General features: G+C 36.8%; 1 protein-coding gene across 4 annotated transcripts in view; it reads right to left on the bottom strand.

Moving 5' to 3' along the window:
- The window catches only part of LOC119790901 (glutamate receptor 3-like), a 138,228-nt gene that overhangs the window by 9,248 nt on the left and 104,962 nt on the right, over positions 1-24,018 (bottom strand). Inside the window, exons 13-15 of one of the 4 annotated variants that reach the window (XR_005281781.1) lie at positions 14,370-14,617; positions 13,570-13,684; positions 2,408-2,522 (exon numbers count right to left, since the gene is read on the bottom strand). Coding sequence is in view for 3 of the 4 variants with exons in the window: in XM_038296663.1 (XP_038152591.1) it covers positions 2,408-2,522; positions 14,370-14,617 (363 nt within the window). In the remaining variant the exon portion in view is untranslated. The remainder of the gene's footprint in view (positions 1-2,407; positions 2,523-13,569; positions 13,685-14,369; positions 14,618-24,018) is intronic. The other 3 variants (XM_038296663.1, XM_038296654.1, XM_038296677.1) reach the window with 3 other exon arrangements.

The following is a 24,018-nucleotide window of genomic DNA, read 5'->3' as shown; positions in this document are numbered from 1 at the left end:
ATAAAACCATTATGGTTGTTCAACATAGTTTGAGGGCATATAAAAACATGTTTTCAAAAAGGGAGGACACAGCAGTTAAAAGTAGTCTGACAGATAGAAAATAAATTCTAAAATATAAACTGTAAAAGTAAATTAAAAGTGAGTGAAAAAATAAAAGTATATATGAGTAGGTAACTAAAACGATCTGCAGAGTAATATTTTGGCACCTAAAATCTATCTTATTTCAAAAGCAGTTAATATAGAATTACTTTGTTTTAGATAATTTCATCTTTACTCAATTGATTGGCAAATCATTTTGTTGGTAAATCACCACAATTTCCCCATTGTAGGAAAATAAATGCATTATCTATTCCACTTAACGGCTCAAATGAAGGGCAAATGCACTTTATTTTTTCAGTTTAAGGTTAGTTTTTGTTCTAGGTCCAGCTACTTTATACAGAGACTACACTATAAAAAGTGAATGAAAGTATCTTTTTCTCAATTAAGAGGAGAGAAGAGCTGCTCTCTGTCACTTTCATGACCACAGGTGAATAAAATCCAGCCGAGCCTCCTGAGCGGACTCCTCTCTGAGCCTCTCCTGAATGACCGAGCCCCTCACCCTCTATCTGAGGGAGTGCCCAGCCACCGTCATTTCATTTTGCATCCAGGCTCATGTTCTTTATCCAAATCTTATGACCATAATTGAGGTTAGGAACACAGGAAACATTTTTTTTACTGTGCACCCCATTTCTAATGCCGCCCTGTGTAACTACCTATTTGGCCCATACTGAACCCATCTTTAGGTCAAACACATTACTCCTCCCTCCCTTTATGAAACATGTTGCTAGCACGGAGTTAATTCAATGTTTTATTTGTTAAAGCAACACTGTGTGACCTTTGACCCAATTATTAGCTTAATTGAAGGTGTCTTAAATAAACTTTCAGATTAGTATCAATATAAGCACTTTGTGTGTATGAAAGCTCTCTTCGAAAACTTGCATAAATAACTATAGAGTAGGGATGTGCAATATGGCGGAAAATGTATCATGATTAGCCTTTATATCAGTCTATATTTTTATTCAGTTCAGCTTGTTTATATAGCACCAATTCATAAAAAATGTCATCTGAAAGTCCTTTACAGAAACAATTCATCCAGATCATACAGTCACATTGGTTTAGTTTCTTTGGGAAACCAGCTGACATATTAATTCTTCAGCAATCTCTCACACAGCATGCATGTAGTGAGAGTGGAGAGGAAAACTCCCTTTTAACAGGAAGAAACCTCCAACAGAACCAGGCTCAGAGTGAGCGGCCATCTGCTGAGGCCGACTGGGGTTCAAGGACATAGAAGCAGAGATACAAGAGGAACACAGAAGCACTGACTGATAAATACTTTCTATGTTAGAAAAGCTAGCAGTAAGCTAGCTCCACAGGTTGTTCCATCTGGAAAAAAAACAGTTAAACATTTGAAATAAAGGCCTAAAGAAAAAAGCATCACCCTAACCTTTCCCTTTACTAAACGTAACCTTTTTTTTGTTTAAATTAAGCCCAGGCCTATTAAAAACCTAGCGTAGCCTGGTGTGAGAGGATGAGAGGCACTCCTTTGGTCTGCCTACATCCCCCAAAATGCAGTGTTAGATCAGACTTTAGTGATATTATAAATCTCTCTATCAGACATAATTTAATTTATATTCTTTTATTGCCCAGCCCTAGTCAGGATTCAGATCTATCATTGAATGAGTCATACTACCCAAGCGCTGCTTTATGTCTGAGTTCTCCTTAAACACCAAAGCTAACAGTTGTTGCTAGAGGATGATGATCTTAAGTGTAAATATAACCTTTATTTTCCCCGGATCTATCAGATTCCAACAGAGATTGTTTTATTTAGCCACAGTGCAAAGTTGCCAGCTGATCTCATTAGGACTAAACCTGAAAGTAATAAGTCTAGCGCCCCTAGTGGCTAAAAGTTACACAGTGTTGCTTTAAATACCGTTTGAAAATCACCATTTTGGGAAAAACTCTGCACAGCTTCCCAAGTTTATTACTTTTCTTTTTAGTAAAGGGTTCATCAACAGATCGTTACACAAATAAATAAGACCAACAGTAAAGTAAATTTCAATAACAGTTTGGAAGAAAAATAGCAGCATAATGGTTTCAGTTCTGTCATTAAACTTTTCAGGATTTAATGGAGTGAATAAAAAACTGTGTCATCATCATGCTGGATTTTTATGTGTCTGCACAGAGAGGTAGAGTAATGCATCAGTGCACCTGTGGTGTAAATGAGCTAAACTGCAGTGTGCAAAAGTAATCTAGTCTCCATGACTGTGTTTCATGCCAGCGTGTCTGTAAGCTCTACATGTCTGCATATGAACAGTGAAGGTAAAATGCATTTTTTTCCATCAGTATAAAAAGACCTGCAGCGACTGACCTTACTTCCAGAGTCCTTGGTTCCACATTCACCCTTATCGTACCACCATTTGTTTTTCAGCTTGTCTAAGATGCCTTGTTCACTGAGTTTCAATACTGCAAGGTTTACAGGAGTTCTTCACGTGGGAAATAACATAAATAACATTGTAATATGTTATTTTATGTTATTCAACTTTTTAAACTACTTTATACTGTACAAAGCGATAGAGTAGGGTCCTGGCCAACATGTCACAGATAGCAAGCAGAACTACAATGTAAGGCAATATAAGACCATCCATGGCTAACCTAACATGCCAGACCCCACCTGTATCGCTTTGAGTAATCGGCACACACTGATCACAAGAACAGAAGAGATCAAACTGTGCAGAATAAAGCAGCTGCTGCGTAGCTTTCAAAGAATGAAGGGAAACAGAGGCAATGATTGCTGAGGGCGCTTCGTTTGGCTGATGGTTAGCCCCTTTTTTTGATGTTTTGATGGATCTAACAGGAACCCTTCCCTGACTAACAGACAACCACAGCAGTCTAATGATTACAGGAACCCTGATTAATGTCTCACAGAGTCGCCTGCTGGAAGGGAACTCAACCCCGAGCCGTTTATAAAATGTAGTTTAATTTGCTCTGATGAAATCCTAAAATAAATTGGTTCTGAACTGAAGGCAGAGTCAGATGTTATTTAAGGTCGCTTATTCTGCAAGACATTATGCTCAGGTTTCAAACCGTGCCATTTCCAGATGTATTTCCTTTCAGAAAAGTTTGTTAGTGTCTTTAATCTAACATAAATACATAAAATATATTGTATTCACCACTGGGTTCCTTTTGTCAAACAGACATCCTGTTTTCCGTTGGAAATTAATATGATAAAAGGACGAGTGGCGTTTTATTCTGGTTTTCAGGCAGACGAGAGAAAAGTAAATCATTAGGAAGCTAAACAAAAAAGGTTATTTTCTTTATTAATCTGAATTAATTCGAACTCTATGAACAGCAGTTAGATCAATGGATCAAGATTTGGATTAGGATTCATGAAAAGGTTTAACATTTCTAAGAGAATAAAATGCAATTATATTAAATTATGTTTAAATCTGGATAAATTTAGCTTAAAATAATTGAGAATAAAATAAATAAAGTTTTCAGACATTTTGCTCTTTCTTATATATTTTCAAGTTGGTGGCTAAAGGGTCACATATTAGAGAACATTGTTATCTTATTCTGATGGCTGGGCAAATATTTATACAAAGATAATTAATTATCTACGAGAGAAACAAATTTAACTCCTAAATAAAACAAAATATTTCTAAGACACAATTGTTAGAGCATCTTTCCAGTAAGGTCAGTGAGCTGCAAGCTATCCAAACCTCCTCTAACCATAGAGTACCATTTATTTCCATCTGATTATAAATTAATCTAATAAATGATTTAGGGACAAAGGCATCTTACAATGACTTAAATATCTGCGCTGCAAGGCTAAACAAATCTCAGCCTAGATACAAATAAATGAAACAAAAATAATAAAAGGGTGCTCTATTTGCTTTTATTGTAGTTATAATGATTGTGTCTCATAATTAAAATTTAAAATGCAAAAATGTAAGCTCTCTTTCCCATTATTTGACCACTGGTTTTTTTTCCCTATAGGATTTAAATTAATATAGATTAATTATAGAGGTAAATAATATCAAGAGGATTATTTAACTGAAAGTATGTTTTTTAAACTTCTAAGTTTGCGCTGCTTGTGAATTTGGTTATATTTGAGCCAGCTTATTCTTCGTTAAAATTGACCAGGAACTTTGTTTACAACTGAAATACGTTAATAAATATCTTTTTATGGGCTCAACTATATCATATATAGAGAACTATCTTAAATAATCAGTTATCAAAGTTGAAGAATCTGCCAATAATAAGAGCTGGTTTAAGATCAGAGCAAAGTGTCCTGATACAGATGACTTCTTTTTGTATCTAAAAAATGTTGGTAGAAGACCTGATGAACGGAAATATAAAACGTGCAGCAGAGAAATAAGCAGTGCACTGATGTTTTGCATGCTTGGAACGTTTGATTTTTGTTTAATTTTACAGGCCAGTGTGAAGGGAAATGAAATATAAGGTACACTATATTGCCAAAAGTATTTGCTCACCCATCCAAATTATTGGAATCAGGTGTTCCAATCACTTCCATGGCCACAGGTGTATAAATTCAAGCACCTAGGCATGCAGACTGTTTTTACAAACATTTGTGAAAGAATGGGTCGCTCTCAGGAGCTCAGTGAATTCCAGCGTGGAACTGTGATAGGATGCCACCTGTGCAACAAATCCAGTCGTGAAATTTCCTCGCTCCTAAATATTCCACAGTCAACTGTCAGCTGTATTATAAGAAAATGGAAGTGTTTGGGAACGACAGCAACTCAGCCACGAAGTGGTAGGCCACGTAAACTGACGGAGCGGGGTCAGCGGATGCTGACGCGCATAGTGCGAAGAGGTCGCCAACTTTCTGCAGAGTCAATCACTACAGACCTCCAAACTTCATGTGGCCTTCAGATTAGCTCAAGAACAGTGCGCAGAGAGCTTCATGGAATGGGTTTCCATGGTCGAGCAGCTGCATCCAAGCCATACATCACCAAGTGCAATGCAAAGCGTCGGATGCGGTGGTGTAAAGCACGCCGCCACTGGACTCTAGAGCAGTGGAGACGCGTTCTCTGGAGTGACGAATCGCGCTTCTCCATCTGGCAATCTGATGGACGGGTCTGGGTTTGGCGGTTGCCAGGAGAACGGTACTTGTCTGACTGCATTGTGCCAAGTGTAAAGTTTGGTGGAGGGGGGATTATGGTGTGGGGTTGTTTTTCAGGAGCTGGGCTTGGCCCCTTAGTTCCAGTGAAAGGAACTCTGAATGCTTCAGCATACCAAGACATTTTGGACAATTCCATGCTCCCAACTTTGTGGGAACAGTTTGGAGCTGGCCCCTTCCTCTTCCAACATGACTGTGCACCAGTGCACAAAGCAAGGTCCATAAAGACATGGATGACAGAGTCTGGTGTGGATGAACTTGACTGGCCTGCACAGAGTCCTGACCTCAACCCGATAGAACACCTTTGGGATGAATTAGAGCGGAGACTGAGAGCCAGGCCTTCTCGTCCAACATCAGTGTGCGACCTCACAAATGCGCTTCTGGAAGAATGGTCAAAAATTCCCATAAACACACTCCTAAACCTTGTGGACAGCCTTCCCAGAAGAGTTGAAGCTGTTCTAGCTGCAAAGGGTGGACCGACGTCATATTGAACCCTGTGGATTAGGAACGGGATGTCACTTAAGCTCATATGTGAGTCAAGGCAGGTGAGCAAATACTTTTGGCAATATAGTGTATATCCAACTATATAAGCTGCAGCAATCTCAGTATTCCAGCATGGGGCGCCCATGAACTTTTAACAGTCTTTACAGTAACTTTCCTCCCTTTATATATGGAGAGCCGTTTCAGTCAAAATTAAATTAATCAACAAACACTGCTATTGATAAATTGTCAATAAATATTCCATTAAATAAATATTCCCATTTAAATTAAACAAAAATATGTTAGTATTGTATATACAAATAAATATGTTTTTTATTTATTCAAAGATTTATTCATTATGGTTATTTATTCATTTCACAATGGATTTTTTTTTTTTTGTAAAGGTATTTTAGCTATTCAGTGACTTATATTCTTAAACCCGTTTTTCATTTTAAGCTCCTTTTATTTCCTTTTCTTATATTTAAAAGAGGGGGCAGAGTTTTATCTGTCTGGCAGCGCTGATAAGAGTTCAGCGAATTGAACGGGGAAGAAAAGAATTGATGCAGATTTTTTGGTCTGCATTTTGCAGAATGTGTCTGATCTTTCTAGATGTACTGATTTACAATGTCTGAAAACAGAAGAATCTCAGACTTATTGAGAAAATAATATCACTCTTCTGTCTTTTTGATTTTTTTCCTTTCTCCTCTTATTAACTCATGGCTTATAAAGCATGATCTAAATAAAAAACAACCTAACTGCAGATACAAACGGCATAATCATATTGTGCCAGACTGCTCTGAGGACCTAACCCTAACCCCATGATGATGTCAGGTAAGCAGTATTACAGAGGGAATGTAAAACTTTTCCAACTGACTCAAAAAAAAAGTAATTAAACATTTTTTAAATAAGTAGTTTAGCATTTTTTGGTGATTTTAAAATGTAAATCCCTTTATTGTCCCACAGTGGGGAAATTTACCTCTGCATTTAACCCATCCCCTTGGGGAGCAGTTGGCTGCCATAGTGTGGCAGCCGGGGAGAAGTGTGGGATTAAGGGTCTTGCTCAGGAACCCAGAGTGGACACTGTGAGGATCAAACCAGGTACTTCCACCCATCTCAGAGTAAAAGCGCACTGCTCTAACCACTAGGCCAACACTCCCCGAGGATAGAAAAAAATACTTTTAGGCCCATGATAACATTATCAATGGCGATCTGGATGAATATCTCTTTGCAGATAAGAGCCAATGGTACAGATCGGATAGTGACAGGACCAAACAGAGCGAGGCAAGAGGGAATACTCTGATTTGATTGGTCATCATGAAGTACCTTAGTGTCTGCAAAGCAGATGCAGTCCGCCAGCCCGACAGATAAAACCCCGCCTCCTTATTGGAATATAAGAACATGAAATAAAAGGAGCTTAAAGTGAAAAATAGAATTAGAAAATAAGTCACAATGTGTAAAGTGGCTTTGCAAAATAAAAATGTAACAAAAAATGTATGAAATAAATATTAAATAAAGTAATTTATAAATTTCAGAAGTTAATAAATCTTTGAATAAATAAAACACATTAAAACATAATAAAAAAATATATTTTAAGATATTTTTTATTTCATGGGGATATCTGATATGTATTGATAATTTATCAATAGCATTGTTTATTTAATTTTGAATGAAACAGCTCTCTATATCTGTAGCTCTAATCAACTGAGAATAAACACAAATAAACAAAACCTTTTATTAACTAATCATGTAAAGCAAAAACCCTTGTCTAGTTGGAAGTTTTATCAAGGTTAGTTGTTAGCTTATGCTAAAGGAAAACAAAACAGTATTATCTTTAAACACATGTTCGGAGGTTTATCATTTCGCACTTTTATGGATCAAAAATGTTCCTCAGTTTGTTTAGTTAGAGAGGATTTTTAAGAGACCTCAGGTTTTGGTCTGAAAAGCGTTATGGATGGATCGGTCCATATAAGTTGGTTCGGTCCATATCTGACGGAACCAATTCAGCAAAATAAAATCGTAAATGTTTTTCTGAGATTTTATTCTTCCCATCCCTGTCTGGCGTTGTTATTTTCTACATTTCTCACTTTTTGTGGCAAAATTCTCAGATTTATCAATACCACCTACTTATTCCCTCATTTTTTTCTTATTAAATCCTCAGTAAAAATAACTCTAAGAAAATTTATCTTTCAGGTTTAATTTATACAGATTCACTAATCTGAGGTGCAGGAGGTTCTAAAATGCATCATCAGAATTTGCACCTAACTTGACCAACATTCAAAACCTTTATTTCATATAATTTCCTCTGAGAAAAACTATGTAACAAATGTTTTAATTAATTTTGAAGCGCAATTCCTTATTATTATTATTAATATTATTTTTTTAATGAGTCTGTAAAGAGATTCAATGTTTAAACCAATAAAAAAAGATCAGATCCTGCATAAAAAGTGACAAACACATGTGCAGGATATTGTGATGGAACAAAACAGCAGATAGTTGAGGTCAGTTTTTATCCTTTGTCTTTTTCTGTTTGAGGATGGTTGCATTACGCTTTATAGATAGGGATGGCAGAAACAGGAAATTTGTTGCTGTGTTTGATTTCACCAGTTGCAGTATTTTGTTTTGTTTTTATCTTTGAGCATCAAATGGCGACTTTACCTTTCAGTCTGTCTGAAAACCAGGAACGCAGGCATGAGGAATGGATTCTGAAAACATTCAGGATCACTCACGCAAACACAAAAACAGCTCATACAAACTAAACAGTGACTGAAAACCAGAAACTGTGAGGACAGTTGAGCACATCCAACAAATGATCCAACAAATGAAGGAAACAGGAAGAGGAATGTCATTTAAAAGCTTCCATCCAGATTTAGTTCTTTTCACGTAGATTTAAGATTTATTTTAGTTTTAGGAGTAAGTGATTCCAAAAAGTTATGTTTTTTTTTTTTCGAATAGAAAGAGCTTCCTGGGTGGGAAGCGAAACATCTTCAAACTTGGAAACAGAGTCCAGTGGTTTGTTTTTTAACTTTTTGGAATGACTATAACCTGGATGACTGAGGATCTTCACCAGCTTTTTGTCAGTGGTGTCACATACAATATATTTCCATTTCTTTCCTAATTATATGCTTTTCTGAAAGTGAAATAAGGAATGTTGCCGTCAGATGTGGTGTTGTTTGACTGATCTTCTCATCTCCTCCTAATCAGACCTAAAAGCATTGAGGCAGAGAGAAGGAAGGCTTCTTTGTGTTATTCTCTGGTAGCTTCCACGGCCTGCTCACTCAGGAATGGAAATCAACAGAAAAAAACAGCAAAGTCACCCTGTTCTCCTCTCTGATGGCATTGCTGTCATGATGAAAGCTGGAGAGCAGACATGAACTCAGAGTTACAACAAAAATAATGCCTGAAACAGGAGGTCATATCTTTTTTAGTGACACAGATGACACTGATCTGAGGTGCTCTGCAGGGCTGAGCTGATGCTCTGCATCGTGCTGCAAGCATTTTGCAGCACGAAGAATAAGGGCTTCACAAAAAATAGAGATTTATCTCTGTTTTAACAGAAAAATGTGAGACAATGTGACCTCTGAAAGGAAAATAAATACCACTTTGGATCATAGACTTTATCTATTAATTCAGACATCCAATGGTCCATCTCAATAAATTAAATTATCTTCAAAAAGTTATATAATATGTAATAATATTTAATAATGTGTTATATTATGTAAGATCAAAAATAAATACAGAAAGAAACTGAATTGGAGCGTCTGTCTGGCATGGAGGTAACTGGCCTGCTAAAGTATGACTTAGTATGTAGCTCATCTGCATTGCTAGTTCAGGTGTCCATCTTCTTCTTAAACTGATAGTTTCTGTAGGGCTTTAGGTCAGAAAGTCAGACACATTTCATCATGAACTCATAATTAAGCAGCAAAACCCCAAACTTCCCTGTTCTATCCTTGGATTTGATAACAGTGGACCAGAACCAGCAGATGGCATGATTTCCTTCAAATAAAATCCTGAATCTACTTTCATCTGAGAAGTCTTTTTGCTATAGAGAGATTGCTGCTCTGGTTCAAAGGTGGCACCGATGGTATGGAAAGAAAGCTGTTCCAATATTATTCAAAGCGAATAATGAGTTGAAGAATATTTAAACAATTTTTTTTTAAAAATGTAGCTTAGAAAAAAAAGGTTTAGAGCAACGTTCAACCAATATTTTAACAGTTTGGTACTTTTGTCAGGTTTTCATTTTGTTATAATATTCTTAAATTTTTTTTTTACCGTAAGTTTTTTTAGACAGTTTTTTTTTCTTTTTTTCCCCCTCCAAATTAAAGTATTTTTTTTTTCTGATTTTCTCTTCTCTGTTTTCCCCACATTCTATTTAAGCAAATTATTTTTCATATTTTATTTTTTCACATTTTTTGTGAGATTGAGTTTTACAGATTCCATTTTTTTCTCGTCTTATAGATTTCACCTCCGATATTTAACGGCTAACAGCATTACTCTTGGTCTGTGTTCATAACCAATAGAAATGAGCCTGCTCTGCGTGAACGTCAGCAACAGCATTTCTATTGGTCCAGGCACAGACCACTCTGAAGTGTAGGGGGGAATCTGTAATGGAATTTAACTCTCTTTTTTTTGCAATTCATACAACTCAGTCTCCCAAAATTCTTTAAAAATGTTAAATTTCAAAAATTTTTTGAAAGAAATATGTGGAAAATAAAATCTGAAAAATATAAATTAGTAAAAAATCAGCAAACTGCAACAAAATTGGTAAAATTTTTGAATGCCCATTAGGAATTATTATCAATACCCTTTTTTGACTGAGCATTTTGCATTTTGTTCAAAGAATTTTTTTATACATGTTTTTTGCTTACGTAACATTGGAACACATTTCTCTCCATATAATGGTCTTGATGAAAGTAAGTAATCAAAGTTCCTGTACGTTCCCGTGCAGATGCGCTTTGGGCAGCAGAAGCAGCTGCTTTACATGCAAACCTATGGTTGATGTGCATCAAAAGGTCCTTCGGCTTGTGCAGAGCTTCGCCTCATGAGCTTCTGAGTATCTGAGGCGCGTAACGCCCTTCACAAAGAGCAGATGCTGGAGTTGGAAAAACTTAATATTTGCTCCTTGATGTACCACCTCAACCAATCAGAGAAGCTGATCTGAGAGCTGGCAAGGAGACGGAGGCCGTTTCTCAACATGTGTACTTCTTTGTTCTCATGTGCTCACGAAACGGCATCAGCATCTGCCCAAGCACTATTGCATTTCACAAGAACAGAAGATCGACAAAGGACAAAGTCTCCGGATGTTGTTCTCGCCACCCCCTCTTTACCCAGCATGCATCAGAGCAGACTTGTCAGTTTTCCAGATTGACAGCTGTCCCAGCGGCTTCCAGGATAGCCCTCATAGAGCGTTAAGTTAAAAGTTCTCTTTTCTGTTGCCGTTGTTCTATAAAAGTATGTTTTAAGAACATTTGAGGCGAGAACATTATACTTTAATCTTCACTATATGGCCCATTTACTTATTTTATTGCATAATTAAAAAAAAAGTTCCAATGTTGAGAGGACCTTGGCAAAAAGTGGAGATCCAAAATCATTTGATTTGTGCTAATCTGACTCTGTTAATCATTATCCCCCAATTAAATGAAAAAAGTCATAATTTATTATTTTCTAGAGACTTTTAACAACAGGACGGTAACGAAGTTCCAGATGAGCAAAGTGGGTGGTGACGTCACGAGTACGCTTCTGTTCTCCCAGAATACATACTTTCCTGTGTTCTTTTCAAGAACAGACTTGGCGAGAACACAAGTCCGTACTCACATTGTTGTGAATTGAGAAACGGCCGGACACAGCACTGCTGATACAGAGCGCTATGATCAATCCCCTGGAACAGTTTATTAACACCTAAATTCACTTAAAATGTTGAAACCTGCGGGCAAAATATGTTCGCTTTTATTATTCTGGTGGCTGCAGTTTGTACCACATACCTGAAAAACGCTAACATCTACTTCCAGCTGCCACCAGCAGTAGGGGAAAACCCCCAAGAGTAGCATGTGTATGTAGCATAAAGAACTCTGAGGGCCAAAGCTCTACTTCCACCTCTCTTTAAAGCAGTGTTTCCCAAACATTACAGCCTGTGACCCCCCAAAAAAGCAATGCAACAGATAAGCAACCCCCTAAGAATACATATCCACTAAATTACATCACTCTATAATTATTATATATATAAAATAAAATAATACAGTATATTAATTCTAAAATAAAATGCTAGTTGTTGTTATTTAATGGGACATTTAATTATTTAATTATACCCTCTGTTCTAAAGACTGGCTCAGCTTTTCCTGCCACAGGTTCTTCTTCCACTAAACTTTCAGTTTCTTTGCTTGGATACAGTTTTTTAGGCAACAGCTAAGTCTGTCTTGTGGTTCTTAAGACCTTAACCCCTAGAACCCTACGGACCCACCGGTGGGTCCAGCTGCTACGTGACCTCGTAATTTTAACAAACCCCCAGTATTGATGTAAAAAACACATTTGGCACAGTTTGGTGACATTTTTGGATAAATGTGCCAAAATGGCCCCTCAGCCTAAGAAATTTCTCACTAATACCATTCTAAAATAAATATGATTCATCTGATTGAGTCCAAATTTGGTATATTTTTACACAACATTTAGATTTAAAAGTCTGTACTACTTTTTTGTGCTATAAATAATATTTTGGTAGTTTGCAATGTTTATTTCAAAGAACATTTTGGCGAGGTTCAAAAAATGCAAAATATTTTGTATTTTGTCCCTAATATTTCAGGCAGGGTCAAAGCTACAATGGTGCTGACACCAGAAAACCATTCTATGACATCTTACCTTTACAGAGGTACCAAAAGTTTCTTCTTAAATCTAATAGCTGTGAGGCTATAAGTGGTTTACTTTTGTGTGTTTTTGTCAGGCAGAAATTTATTTATACCCCCTGAGGGTGTAAGAGGTTAAGAGCTGAATTTTTTTGTTGGTTTTCTTTTCTAACCAGCTGTAAGTAATGAACAGATAAACATTTGAAATATATCACTATGTGTATCATAAATCTAACCTGGATGGGGGTTTTATTTAAACTGAGTTCCTTAAATAAACTTTTCAATGATAATTCATGTTAATCCATTGAGATGTACCTGAATCACTAAAAAAACAAAACATGATGTTCAACTTTTGTTTAGCAAAGGCTGCAGAGTCTCACAACTTTAAGTATTTCTCCAGTTTTATCTCACTGAAAAAAATGAGATTAAATTAACCCCAGTGGTTGTTCTCCTCAACACAGCAGGTTTTACCAGGTGAGGGTGGCCATGGAAAGACTTTTACTGGTCTTGGATGCAGACCGAGCAAAAGGTGAGAAGATGTTAGAGGGAATAAAGAAAAAATAAAATAGAGAAAAATCAAATCAAATCTGTCCCCTTTAGTTTTTACTCTGTCATTAGAATTCTCACGTTTGCCTGAGATGCTTAGTCCCCTCAAGACAACGCTGTTTCCCGTGCCTGCCCTAACTATGAAGCGGCAGTTTGGAGAGTTGATTCCTATTGGTTATTCAACATATATAACATTATATTATTAACATTATACAACTTCCTCATTGGCCTGTAGGTATAAAGAAAACGGGAAAAAAGGACGTTCCTTTCATAACCACAGGCCAAGCAGCTACTCAGTCACAAACATAAAACTGGACTTTCTGTCCTCCACCATTAGCCAAGTAAAGGGTTCCCACTTGATCACAGTCGCAGATTGAAAGTCTAAAACCTCCTTTTTTAAATTTTTTGTTCGTTTTGAAATCAGTAACATGTTACAGTGGGCCCTCGGCCCACTGATTCTGCAGTCAGTGACGACAGCCTTGCCGATTACTCTGTGCTAGGATACCCGATTTTGGTGACATCGAGGCTGACCTTAGAGTCACCTCCCCCGCTGCCGCACTCTCCCTTGTCGTACCACCATTTGTTTTTCAATTTGTCCAAGAGGCCTTGCTCATTCAGTTTTAACACTGCCAGGTTAACAGCATTTCTTGAAACGATAAAACATAGCTTGTAAGAAAATGAACAGGTCCGTGAGAAATCTAATATGAAAGAATTAGTAGGTAATAGTGATCATTATCAATGGTTCATTAGGGTAGAACGGGAGGGACAAATTGGCAAAGAGTTCCACAGGAGTGGAGGGATAAAAAAGCACTTTTACAGCAGAAAGGAAATGTTAAGAATTAGAGAGGTGGCATGGAGGGTTACATTGCTTGTAACTGAAGTGTGCGGGATGGGGACATTCTGTCATTGCTGGGGGAAATATCAGGGAAAAAAAACATCCAGCATGCAGCTTAACACTAATCACGACTGACACACCAGCATGTGAACTAGCAGAAATGATTCAGAAATAAATAGAGAGAAAGTGGAGGTAATGCAAAAGGAGCACCACACATGACGAGGAGGAGGAGGAGGAACTGAAAGAACGACACGAGGTGGGGGGCACATGGACACACAGAGAGGGAGTCAGAAAAAAACAAACAGTTAAAATTAAAACAAGACAACGATGTGCTGATTCAGTTCAGGTAACCCATAATACTGTTCACCTAGAGATGCACTTGGAAACAAAACAGAAGAATTAAGGAGTGAGGAAGAAGATTATGACAAAAAGGAAACATCAGGGTAGGTGGAATACTATAGCAACATGGAGGAGATTGTTATCTTATCCCACCCACCCTAATGCTGAGCCTTTAGGCGTGGCCACGCCGTAGCCCTTAGAGTCCAGGTTGCCGCCCACTTTCATGGTGTCGCAGGGCTTCCGCTGCTCTATGTACTCGTTCATCGTGGATTCCAGCAGAAACGCAAACTTTCCCTTCGACTTCCGCACCCGGGAGACCCCGTCCGGTGTCGTCTTCACAAACACAGATGGTTCAGCTGATTTCATGTAGGACCACATTTTCTCATACACAGCTATTTTGGAGCGCTGCATGAAAAGGGGGAGAAGGAGAGAAGACCGCAGAGGGTTAGTCGTGCATAATGACTAGAGAGAAAAGACTCACCTACAAAATACAGCAAAGGTCAATGGATCCTTCAAACTATGGTTCCAGTCACTGCAGAACTGGATTCGAATCAAATCAAAAGGAAAGTTTGAACCCAGCTCTGCTCAACTCAACAACACACAGAACCATACAGCGTCCAGGAAGGCAACCAGGAAGAAAACTGGCAAAAAAAGACGACTCATGGAATGATTGTGGACATAAAACAAACTGAAAACTAACTCAGACAATTCCTTCTTGGTCTGCTGTCGAACAGAGAGGTTGGCTTGAGCAGGGAAGGTGGGGCTACATGGTTTGGGGTTAAATGCCAGCTGGAATCAGAATGCTCTCCTTGTGCAACTCTGGGTTCTATCAGGGTACCATGGCTTCCCCTTACAGCCTGAAAATATGAACCTAAGTTTGTTCATTGATTCTAGAATGTCCACAGGATAGATGGATGACAGACGGATGGACAGACAGGTGGATGGATGGATGGATGGATGGATAGAATGATGGATGGAAGGATGATGGATGGATGAGTGGACTGGATGGATGGATGAATTGATAACGGGTGGAGGGATGTTGTGTACTAAAGTAGTTCTTTCAGATAATCTACTGAGAAGCCTTGAATATGGAAATACACACTATTCATGTTTTTACAGGAATCTACATTTTATTCAACAAATATTGAGATTTTTGTAAAAATTCAAGGTTATGAAAGGAATATCTGTCTGAATTTATCAGTAAGGAAACATGTATTTTTTTACTCTTCTTATGCTGGACTCACACTGAATGCTGCGACCATGCTGACCCCGCTGTAGCTCCAGTTCGCACCGCAGCCACACCGTGTTCAGTGTGAGCCGGGCGTTATTCAGGTAAAATCTATTACATGCATTTTTGCTTCTAGCACACATTAAAGTCTACTTTCTGTATCTAACTACTCAGGGCTGTAGAAGAAATGTGGTTTGTGGTAGAATCTGAGTTAAACTCACATTTGTTTGAGATCTTTTGAGTCTAATTTCTGGTCCTGGTGATTCTCTTAAATAACAAAAATATTATTCTGAATTTTTGCACCTTGCTAATGAAATAATATTGATCTTAACAAATATTGATGATCCTAAGGTGAATGACTGACTTTTATATTACAGACTGATTTGTTTGGGTTTAATGGAATATCACTCCAAGCTTTCAGAAGGTAACCTCCGTCAACAACCTTCTTCCTCTGTTACTTTAAAGCTTTACTCTTCTTCTTCTTTGGTCTTCTCAGACTTCTGTGCATTTGCATCACTTTTATTGTTTCTGTATCTACTGGATGGATCAATGACCCGTCCAGGACTTTCAGTACATCTTTAGGAGGAGTTCAGACCCTCAGATTTTACCACCTTGAGTGATGACCACCGTAAATATGTAATACCTGATAAAAGTAAGGAGAACTTTGTTACTACTGATAGAGTCTGGTTTACAGTACCCAGTACTATTACATATTGTCACAAGAATATATGTCTCTACGCTTTTAGATAAAGATTGAAGGTTTTTAGAGTTATAGCAGTGTGTTGATAGGGGAATCTGTCAATGAAAATAAAAATCCTGAGGAAATTAATTAATATTTCATCTGCGACTTCTTCCTCTCATCCACAGTTTAATGCCTCAGGGGTCTAGATGTTCCCACAGCAGGACATGAAGTGAACCTTGAACTTATCTCCAGTCGCCCAGTTGGACAGAACAAGAAAGAAACCAATCATGCAGACTGACAGTCAGGACTTTGGCTTGTAGGAGGCCGAACCAGCAGAAATCCAGTAGATCTTTCATAGAGTATATTAACAGTAAACATGGAAATAGTTTAAGACTTGCATTGAGTCGGAGAGTGTTTCTTAATTAGAGACTCCACCACTTCTGCCAGAAAAAAATGACCATTTTATGTGTATGGCGTATTTATGTAACGGGGAAAGGTTCCTCTAAATGATGGAACCAACATTAGCGACCCCAACAACACACAACTTTAACATTAGGCTGCTAAATTTAAAAAAAGCAACAAAATCCAAAGCACACCAGCAACCATTCAAGTCCAGACTCTTTTTACAACGGTATTAGTGTGACCAATATAAGGGATGCAATAATGAATAATCAATTAATGAATAATCTTAAGCTAACTGACCTTATCAATTAATCAATTAATAAGGAGTAATTTTCCTATAAACTGATTGTTCTGAGTCATTAACACTCCTGCCATGATACCACAGGTCGGGTCAGAACCAGAGGGGAAGTAGGTTTGCTAATGTCAGAGGGCATCATCCTGACAGTTATCGCTCTCCTATACAACCGAATGGATTCTACGTGCGAATGCAAAGCGGAGTCCTGGCAGGCTTTCTGCCAGCAGCCTGAGGTCAGACAATCTGGCAGCTCAGCAGAAGTAAACCCCAGACCCCATTTAGCATCAATATTAATGGGCAGATGAGCCCCAACCTCATCTCAGTTTATGCTCCTGCTAGCAGGGGACAGCTGGTGACACAATCATTGCATTTTTATTTCTTTCTGGCCCAATTATTTATAACTATTTATATTCTTGTCCAAGGAACATTTTTCATGCCTGCTCTGTGTTTATGGAGTTTTTAACTTTTAAAACACAAAGGATTTCTGTTCTAAAGAGCAGCTTCAAATGCAGCAGAAGGACTAACGAGAACATATACGCTTATGCTTATGATTTTCATAAGACATCTTTATGAACATTCAAATTGTATGACATCTGTAAACCTTTTTTATTCTGAATTTAGTGGCCATCATCTTATCTTTTCACCTTTATATGTGAAGCATTATAGTACAGAGTGTTACAGTGACGTCAAGATCAAAATAGGAGGAGCTGGATAAAGCCATATAATGCCCTATTGGCACATGGGTGCGGATTTGAATGTTAGCTTTTAATTTAATCTTTTATCTAAACAAGGGCTGAATCATTTTTTTTCAGATGAATCAATAATTGAAATAATCATCAACTAATTGGGTAATGGAATCGATCTGGTATCTAGAGTGATGTTATATAGACTCTAAATACCATTTGCCATTTACACTAATGAATATCCTACTTACAGCAGTAATGGTCTTTATGCCCAACTCCACTACGTCCTGAACTTCAGCAGCTCCTTGGTTTCCTGTCTTTCATTACTGGACAAACTGATATATCCAGGTGTGTCTGGCCGTTCTCATCATAGTTACTGAGATCACACACCAGAAATATAACGTAGCCCATTGAGACAAAACATTCATGAAATACAAAGAATATTTTTTATGTTTACTAGAGGTGCCACTAATGACTAATGACTATCAAACAACTAATCTTTCCATAAATTTTTCGATTAGTCGACTAATCTTAACAACCAATTTCTAAAAAAAATCCCCCATTGGGGGTTTGCAGGGTAGCCGGTGGATGGTATGGAAGCCCGTTTCCACCGCATGAAAATAAAAAAATGCCAAATAGAAAGTCAATTTTGGGATTCAAAGTCATAATTATGAGATACAAAGTTTGAAAGTCGAATATCTCAAAATTCTGACTTTGAAAGTCGAAATTATGAGTAATACCAGACATGTTGCAGCAAGTAAAGGAGCTTTTAGACAGGACATGACATGCACAATGTTGTGCTCTGAAACCCATTATTTTTAATGGCATGTGCTGAAGAATGGTGCGAATGAGCTGGGCTGTCCAATGCACAGTGCAAGGAGAGTTCACACTGACCATGAGTGCAGATGGAAAGTGCAAGTGCAGTGCATACTTAGCGGCTCTGTCCTTCAATATAGTCATATATATATATATATATATATATACACACATATACATATAGCTTGTGGTCTAAATATACGTACGTTTTTCGAAACCAGCTTTTGGGATTTCATAAATATCCTAACCAGAGGTTTTAAAAGTATTATAAATCCTGCTGTTTAAAAACACTTTTGTAGAAGTTAGAGGATCAACTTAAACTATTTACTCCAGTAAAAGTATAACAGTACAATTTTTAAACTGTTTCAAGTATAAAAGTAAAAGTAATGCAGGAAAACATGTTTTGTTGTACTGCACTACCCTTTTAAACGAATATTTTTGTACCTCTGGATGATAACTTCCTTAGACTTAATTTTCTTAGTGTGAAATTTAACTTTGCATCATCTTGAAAATGTTATTTTGGTATGTAGTCAACAACAAGTTGGGGAAGCACCGAGTCCAACCACAAAGAAATTAATGGTCTGGATGAAACTAATTATTTTGATGTTTTCTTTTTTTTTAAATACCAACAGGCCATAATGAAAATTAGCTTAAATGAAGCAAAACTAATTAGTCTATTTTAAAAAAGTTAGGAGTATAAAGTAGAGATAATTGCAAAAAATGTAAAGAGTAGAATTAAAAGGTGTCTAAAGAATAATTAAGTAATAACCAACATTTCTACTTAAGGAAACAAAGTATTTGTACTTTGTTACTTGACACCTCTGATCCTAAGTTATGTTAATTGTGCTGATTTGTGATGTTTTAAAGAACAATGTCAAAAATCCGTCCCATATTTTCATATTTAAATGGTAGCAAACAAATGTAATATATAAAAAATGCTTGGTCTTGGTCCAATTGTCTCAGAGTAAACGTCCCCAGTCTCCCTTATATGTTCGAATCTTCTTTTAACATTTTCTGTCGTTTAAAATTTATATTAAATACACTATTTTATTTCTAAGTTTACAAGATGAATCTGTTTAGATCTTATTTATTAAAAAGGACTTTCTCTGATTATTTGATTAATCAACAAAATCAACCATAAATTAATTGATTACTAAAATGAATATGAATGAATAGCTGCAGCCCTAATCTGGAGATATTAACTAAGTTAGGTCACTCTTTTTATGCTAAGTGATAAAAAAGCCAAGCCAAAATCATTGAAAAGTACTTTTTTGGTGTAGAAAATTCATTTCCAAGATAATTTGCACACAGAGTAATGCTTTCAGGTCTTTTTGAAATATTTGATCTTTTAAGCCATAATGAAAACATGACAGGATTAGAAAACTGCATCAGACTTATATACATAAAAAAAAAACATTTCTGGAGTTATCTGGAAACATTATCCAGATAACATCAAAAACATATAAATGAATGACAACCGTTGAGGCAGATTTAAACTCTAGGTGTGTCGGCTGCTTTCAGGACACAGTCGTCTTTAACGCGTTTGACCTCCGCACTCTGAGACCGACAGCTTCACCTCTGTGGCCCAGTCAGCTGCCAGCTGGAGCTGCTACAGACGTGCACAGCAAAACCCTGATAACAGTAGGCACGCTGCTAAAAATGGCCAGCGAGAGGCTGATCGCTGGTCACTGGGGAGCAGGAGTACACAGCTGTCTACGATGGAGGAGGAAATAAAGGGCCTGCATTAAGCTGGGCTAATGTGACCTTTTGTTTTTTAATCTTGGCAATGAGAGGAAGATGAACCCCAGAGGTAAATTACTTTTATTTGTTGTTGTTTTTTTCTCTATGATGACAGCAAATATTTTGTATTTATTTTTTTCCAACCAGAAGCTGTCATACTACAATTCTGATCTCAAACCAAACAAAATTTTATTACGATAAGTACATTTGCCTTTAATATGACTAAGTAATAAAGTTGATCTGCCAATGGAATAAAACTTTTAGCCTTTACAATAGAATAGCTAGATATCATGCACTTGAAATAAGATAATGGAGTTTTTTGTTATTATAAACATAAATAATTGTATTTCATTAGCCAATTGTCTTGTCTAATTGCTTAAATCTAGGAAAACACAATAATTTCAAGAAAAAAATATTTTTTTTTGCACTAAATATATGTCCTTAATTATTAGAGGGTTTGATGGAGAGTAAGCCGTTCTGAGTTGATTTAGATCAGTCTAAACGTCACAGTTTAAATTAAATGAAAACATCTGGGGGATCCAACAAACCACAGCAGCTCTATGTTGTGCATGGCCACATAAATAATTCATCAGACATGTAATGGATTGTGGGCTCGGGCTAGTAAGTGAATCATTCTTGACATATGCACGATTTCAGTTCAGTGGAGTGTGCATGTAAACACACCTCACATGACAATAATGGCTGATGACAGGGCCTGGCCATGGTGTGAAAGCAGCGGTTCTTTACTGGGGTGCACGGAGATGAAAGAGCTTGTCAAGACCAGCATGGTCATCTCTGTGGAAAACTGTGAGAATCCTCATACTGTGGGACTCAAAATGTCCCCTTCTGGCAGACTTCAGCAAAAAAACAGAGCAATACTCTAATATCTGAAATTAATAACTGACTGAACCACAACATGGGACCTGACAAACTGTTAAAGCCTGACGGCGAACGCAAAAGCTACATCTACATCCAGTCAACCGGTGGGGAGACAGACGGACTCCTCCTGCAGCTTGTGGTTGGTCTGTCAGCGGCTGACAGAGATGAGAGTGATTCGAGGCGCTGTGTGTGTGTTTGTCACGCTATCCCACCAAAAAAAGAGTCGACAGCCTGAACACAGCCTGCACGCTATCGCTGAAGTTAAATATTTATCTGCAAGCAACCGCTAGCTACAAACATGCATGTTTATCATAAATTATAACTCTTTTCCTGTATGAACAAGGTCAGCAATAAATAATGAAATAAATGATTTACAGAATAAAATCATAATTACTTTAACATAGATGTGTCTTAATTCTTCCACGTTTCCCAGAGGAGATTTCATCAGATAAACTGTGAGCATGTATTTATCTACTGCAGGTGTCCATTTCTAATAGTGTGTTGTTATAATGCGTTTTGTTAACATCTATTTTTTATATTTGCTTTTGTCCTTTTCGACCCCCTCAGTAAATAACTTAAATGCTCTTGTTACATAATGCATGTCCTATTGATTTTATTGTCCTTACATAAGGTTAGTTTGCTGCTGCTTGTGAATATAAACTGCTCCAAAGGAAGAAATACTGCAATAAAAAATGAGGAATTTTGGGCCCATGACAGAAAATAAAGAATAATAGGGCCTGCATCTCTAGAATTTTAATAACTTATTAAAACATTTACTTTCATAGCCTTTACACTGTTGTTCCTTGCTGTAATTCACTACTAGTTTTAGCACAGCAATAATGTTTTAAATATGAAAAAATATTTGAGAAAAAATAAAATTTGAAAAAAACGATGAACACATGTGAAAGAATTACAATCTGTAAAAAACAGATTTGTAAAAAATTAAATTTAAAAAAATAAATGATGAAAAAAATCAAAAAAATTTTCTTGAATAAATAAACTCTGCGTAAACAGCAAACTTTTTTTTGATTAAAACACTTATTTAAAACTTTCATGTTTGGATTTGCTAAACGTGGTCTTTGCCTGCAACAGTAATGGTGATGCTAATGTTTGATCTTATCCAACATGTAATTCATTGTGTTTGACAGAAAGCTAACACTGCTGTACAGTTTTAAATACACCAGCCAAACACAGGGTGAAATGTTTGGTCAGCATAAGGGGAGACTTTTTCAGCAGGGAGCTGAATAAATAGAAGAAAGGCTGCAATAAGCTATAAAAGACAAAACATGCAGCCAGCACTGCTGGGGGAAAAACATATTTACATGTTAAAATGGCCTAGTTAAAGTCCAGCCCAAAATCTAACCCAGAATCAGTCTGTAAATTGATATTCTATTGGGTAAGATAACTGCCAATTAAAACATATTGATAGCTGATTGAATTTGTAAATGTTAGTTAATTAACATGATAAAATCTAAGATTTGTATTTGTTTCCTGTTGTCATCTCATACATAGATGTGACATCAGAAGTTTCATTATGTTTTATCTGGACAGAAATAATGGGATTGAAGTCCTGATCAGATCTAAAACGCTTCATGTAAACATGTCAGACTGAAGATTCTAATCTGATTTGGTCCGATCGGAAAGAAATTTCATTTTGAAAGAGAGGTGGTTTTCACCGATCACCATTCCGATTGGCATCCATATACACAACCATCTGGATCTTTGGAGTAAAATAATCTCCACTGAGCACATATGTCAGCGTAAATATTTTCTGGAAAATTAGACAGTCTGTTCATGTTTAAATGACTTGATCTGATTCAACATTTGGTAAATATCCCAATCCCAGAAATAAGGGGTAACACATTGCATGCAGTCTAAAGAGGATGTACCATGAAAAAGAAGTTAAATTACAGCTTCAAGGGTTAACAAATCCGCTCTAAAGACAATGACGAAGAATAAAAGTAACTTCAATTTAGCATGGACCCCGAGCGATTTGATTTAGTTGTATTAACTCAAAAATCATTTTTTTGTAATTACTGTAAATTTTAGCAAATTAAAAATGCTTTCAATCATGAGACCTTTGATCTAACTCCAAAACCTGTTTTTTAAAAGTCGATCCTCCCCGTCTGCTGGTAGAACTGTGACTTTTACGCTCCTAATAAATCCAAACATGTCGATTTAGTCCTAAGAGTAGTGTTGATGAAACACATCCTGCTGAATGGAGCCCATCATTACGACATTTCCTGACTGCAGCTGCTGATTGTTGAGCTGCTTTTGGTTTGGATGAATCACTAAGAAGCTTCTCCAATTTTTCATTCCTATCTGCGGAGGAAGGTACAAACAAAATGCTTTTACCTTGGGACAAGTGTCAAGTTTTCTTTTTCTTTTTAGGAAATTGAGTGTTAAAAACTCTTTTTTATCTACCAAAACTTATGTACCAAAACTTTGTCAATTTACTATAAATGCCTTTTCTTTTACATTACACTGGAAAAAAATCTAAATCTAGGTGTCATTTTTTTTCTTATAATAAGTGCTTTTGTTCTTGGATTGTGGAGGAAAAAGATACATTTTGCCAATGGAACAAGACAATTTACATTTAAAATAAGAAAACACAATTGCATTGTCTTATTTCAAGTGCATTTTATCTAATTATCTTATTTTAAAAGTAAAAATACTCATTCCATTGGCAAACTATGTAATTTACCTACTTAAATTAAGGGTAAATACACTTAATTTAGGACATTTTTACTTATTACTAGATCGTTTTTCCAGTGTAGACAAGGAGTTGCCAAACATTTCAGCCTGTGGCCCCAAAAATATCAATGCATCCTGTTCAGAACCCTCTAAAGTTCAAACAATTACTTCACTCTATATGTTTTTTTTATATACATAGAAAGAAGTAATCTGATCATTTTTAAAATGTATTATTTTGAAACAATTGATTAACTCCAGCTTTATTTAAAGTGCTAGCAACATGTTTCATAGGGAGTAATGTCAAACAGTTTGACCTGAAGGCTGCTTCAGTATAGGCCAAATAGGTAGTTACACAGGGCGGCATTAGAAATGGGGAGCACAGTAAAT

This window comes from Cyprinodon tularosa, unplaced genomic scaffold (assembly GCF_016077235.1).
Source record: "Cyprinodon tularosa strain WSP-4 unplaced genomic scaffold, ASM1607723v1 ctg110, whole genome shotgun sequence".
Classification (NCBI taxonomy): domain Eukaryota; kingdom Metazoa; phylum Chordata; class Actinopteri; order Cyprinodontiformes; family Cyprinodontidae; genus Cyprinodon; species Cyprinodon tularosa.
The sequence above is the reverse complement of the archived record's forward strand: the minus strand, read 5'-3'. Positions and strand labels throughout refer to the sequence as shown.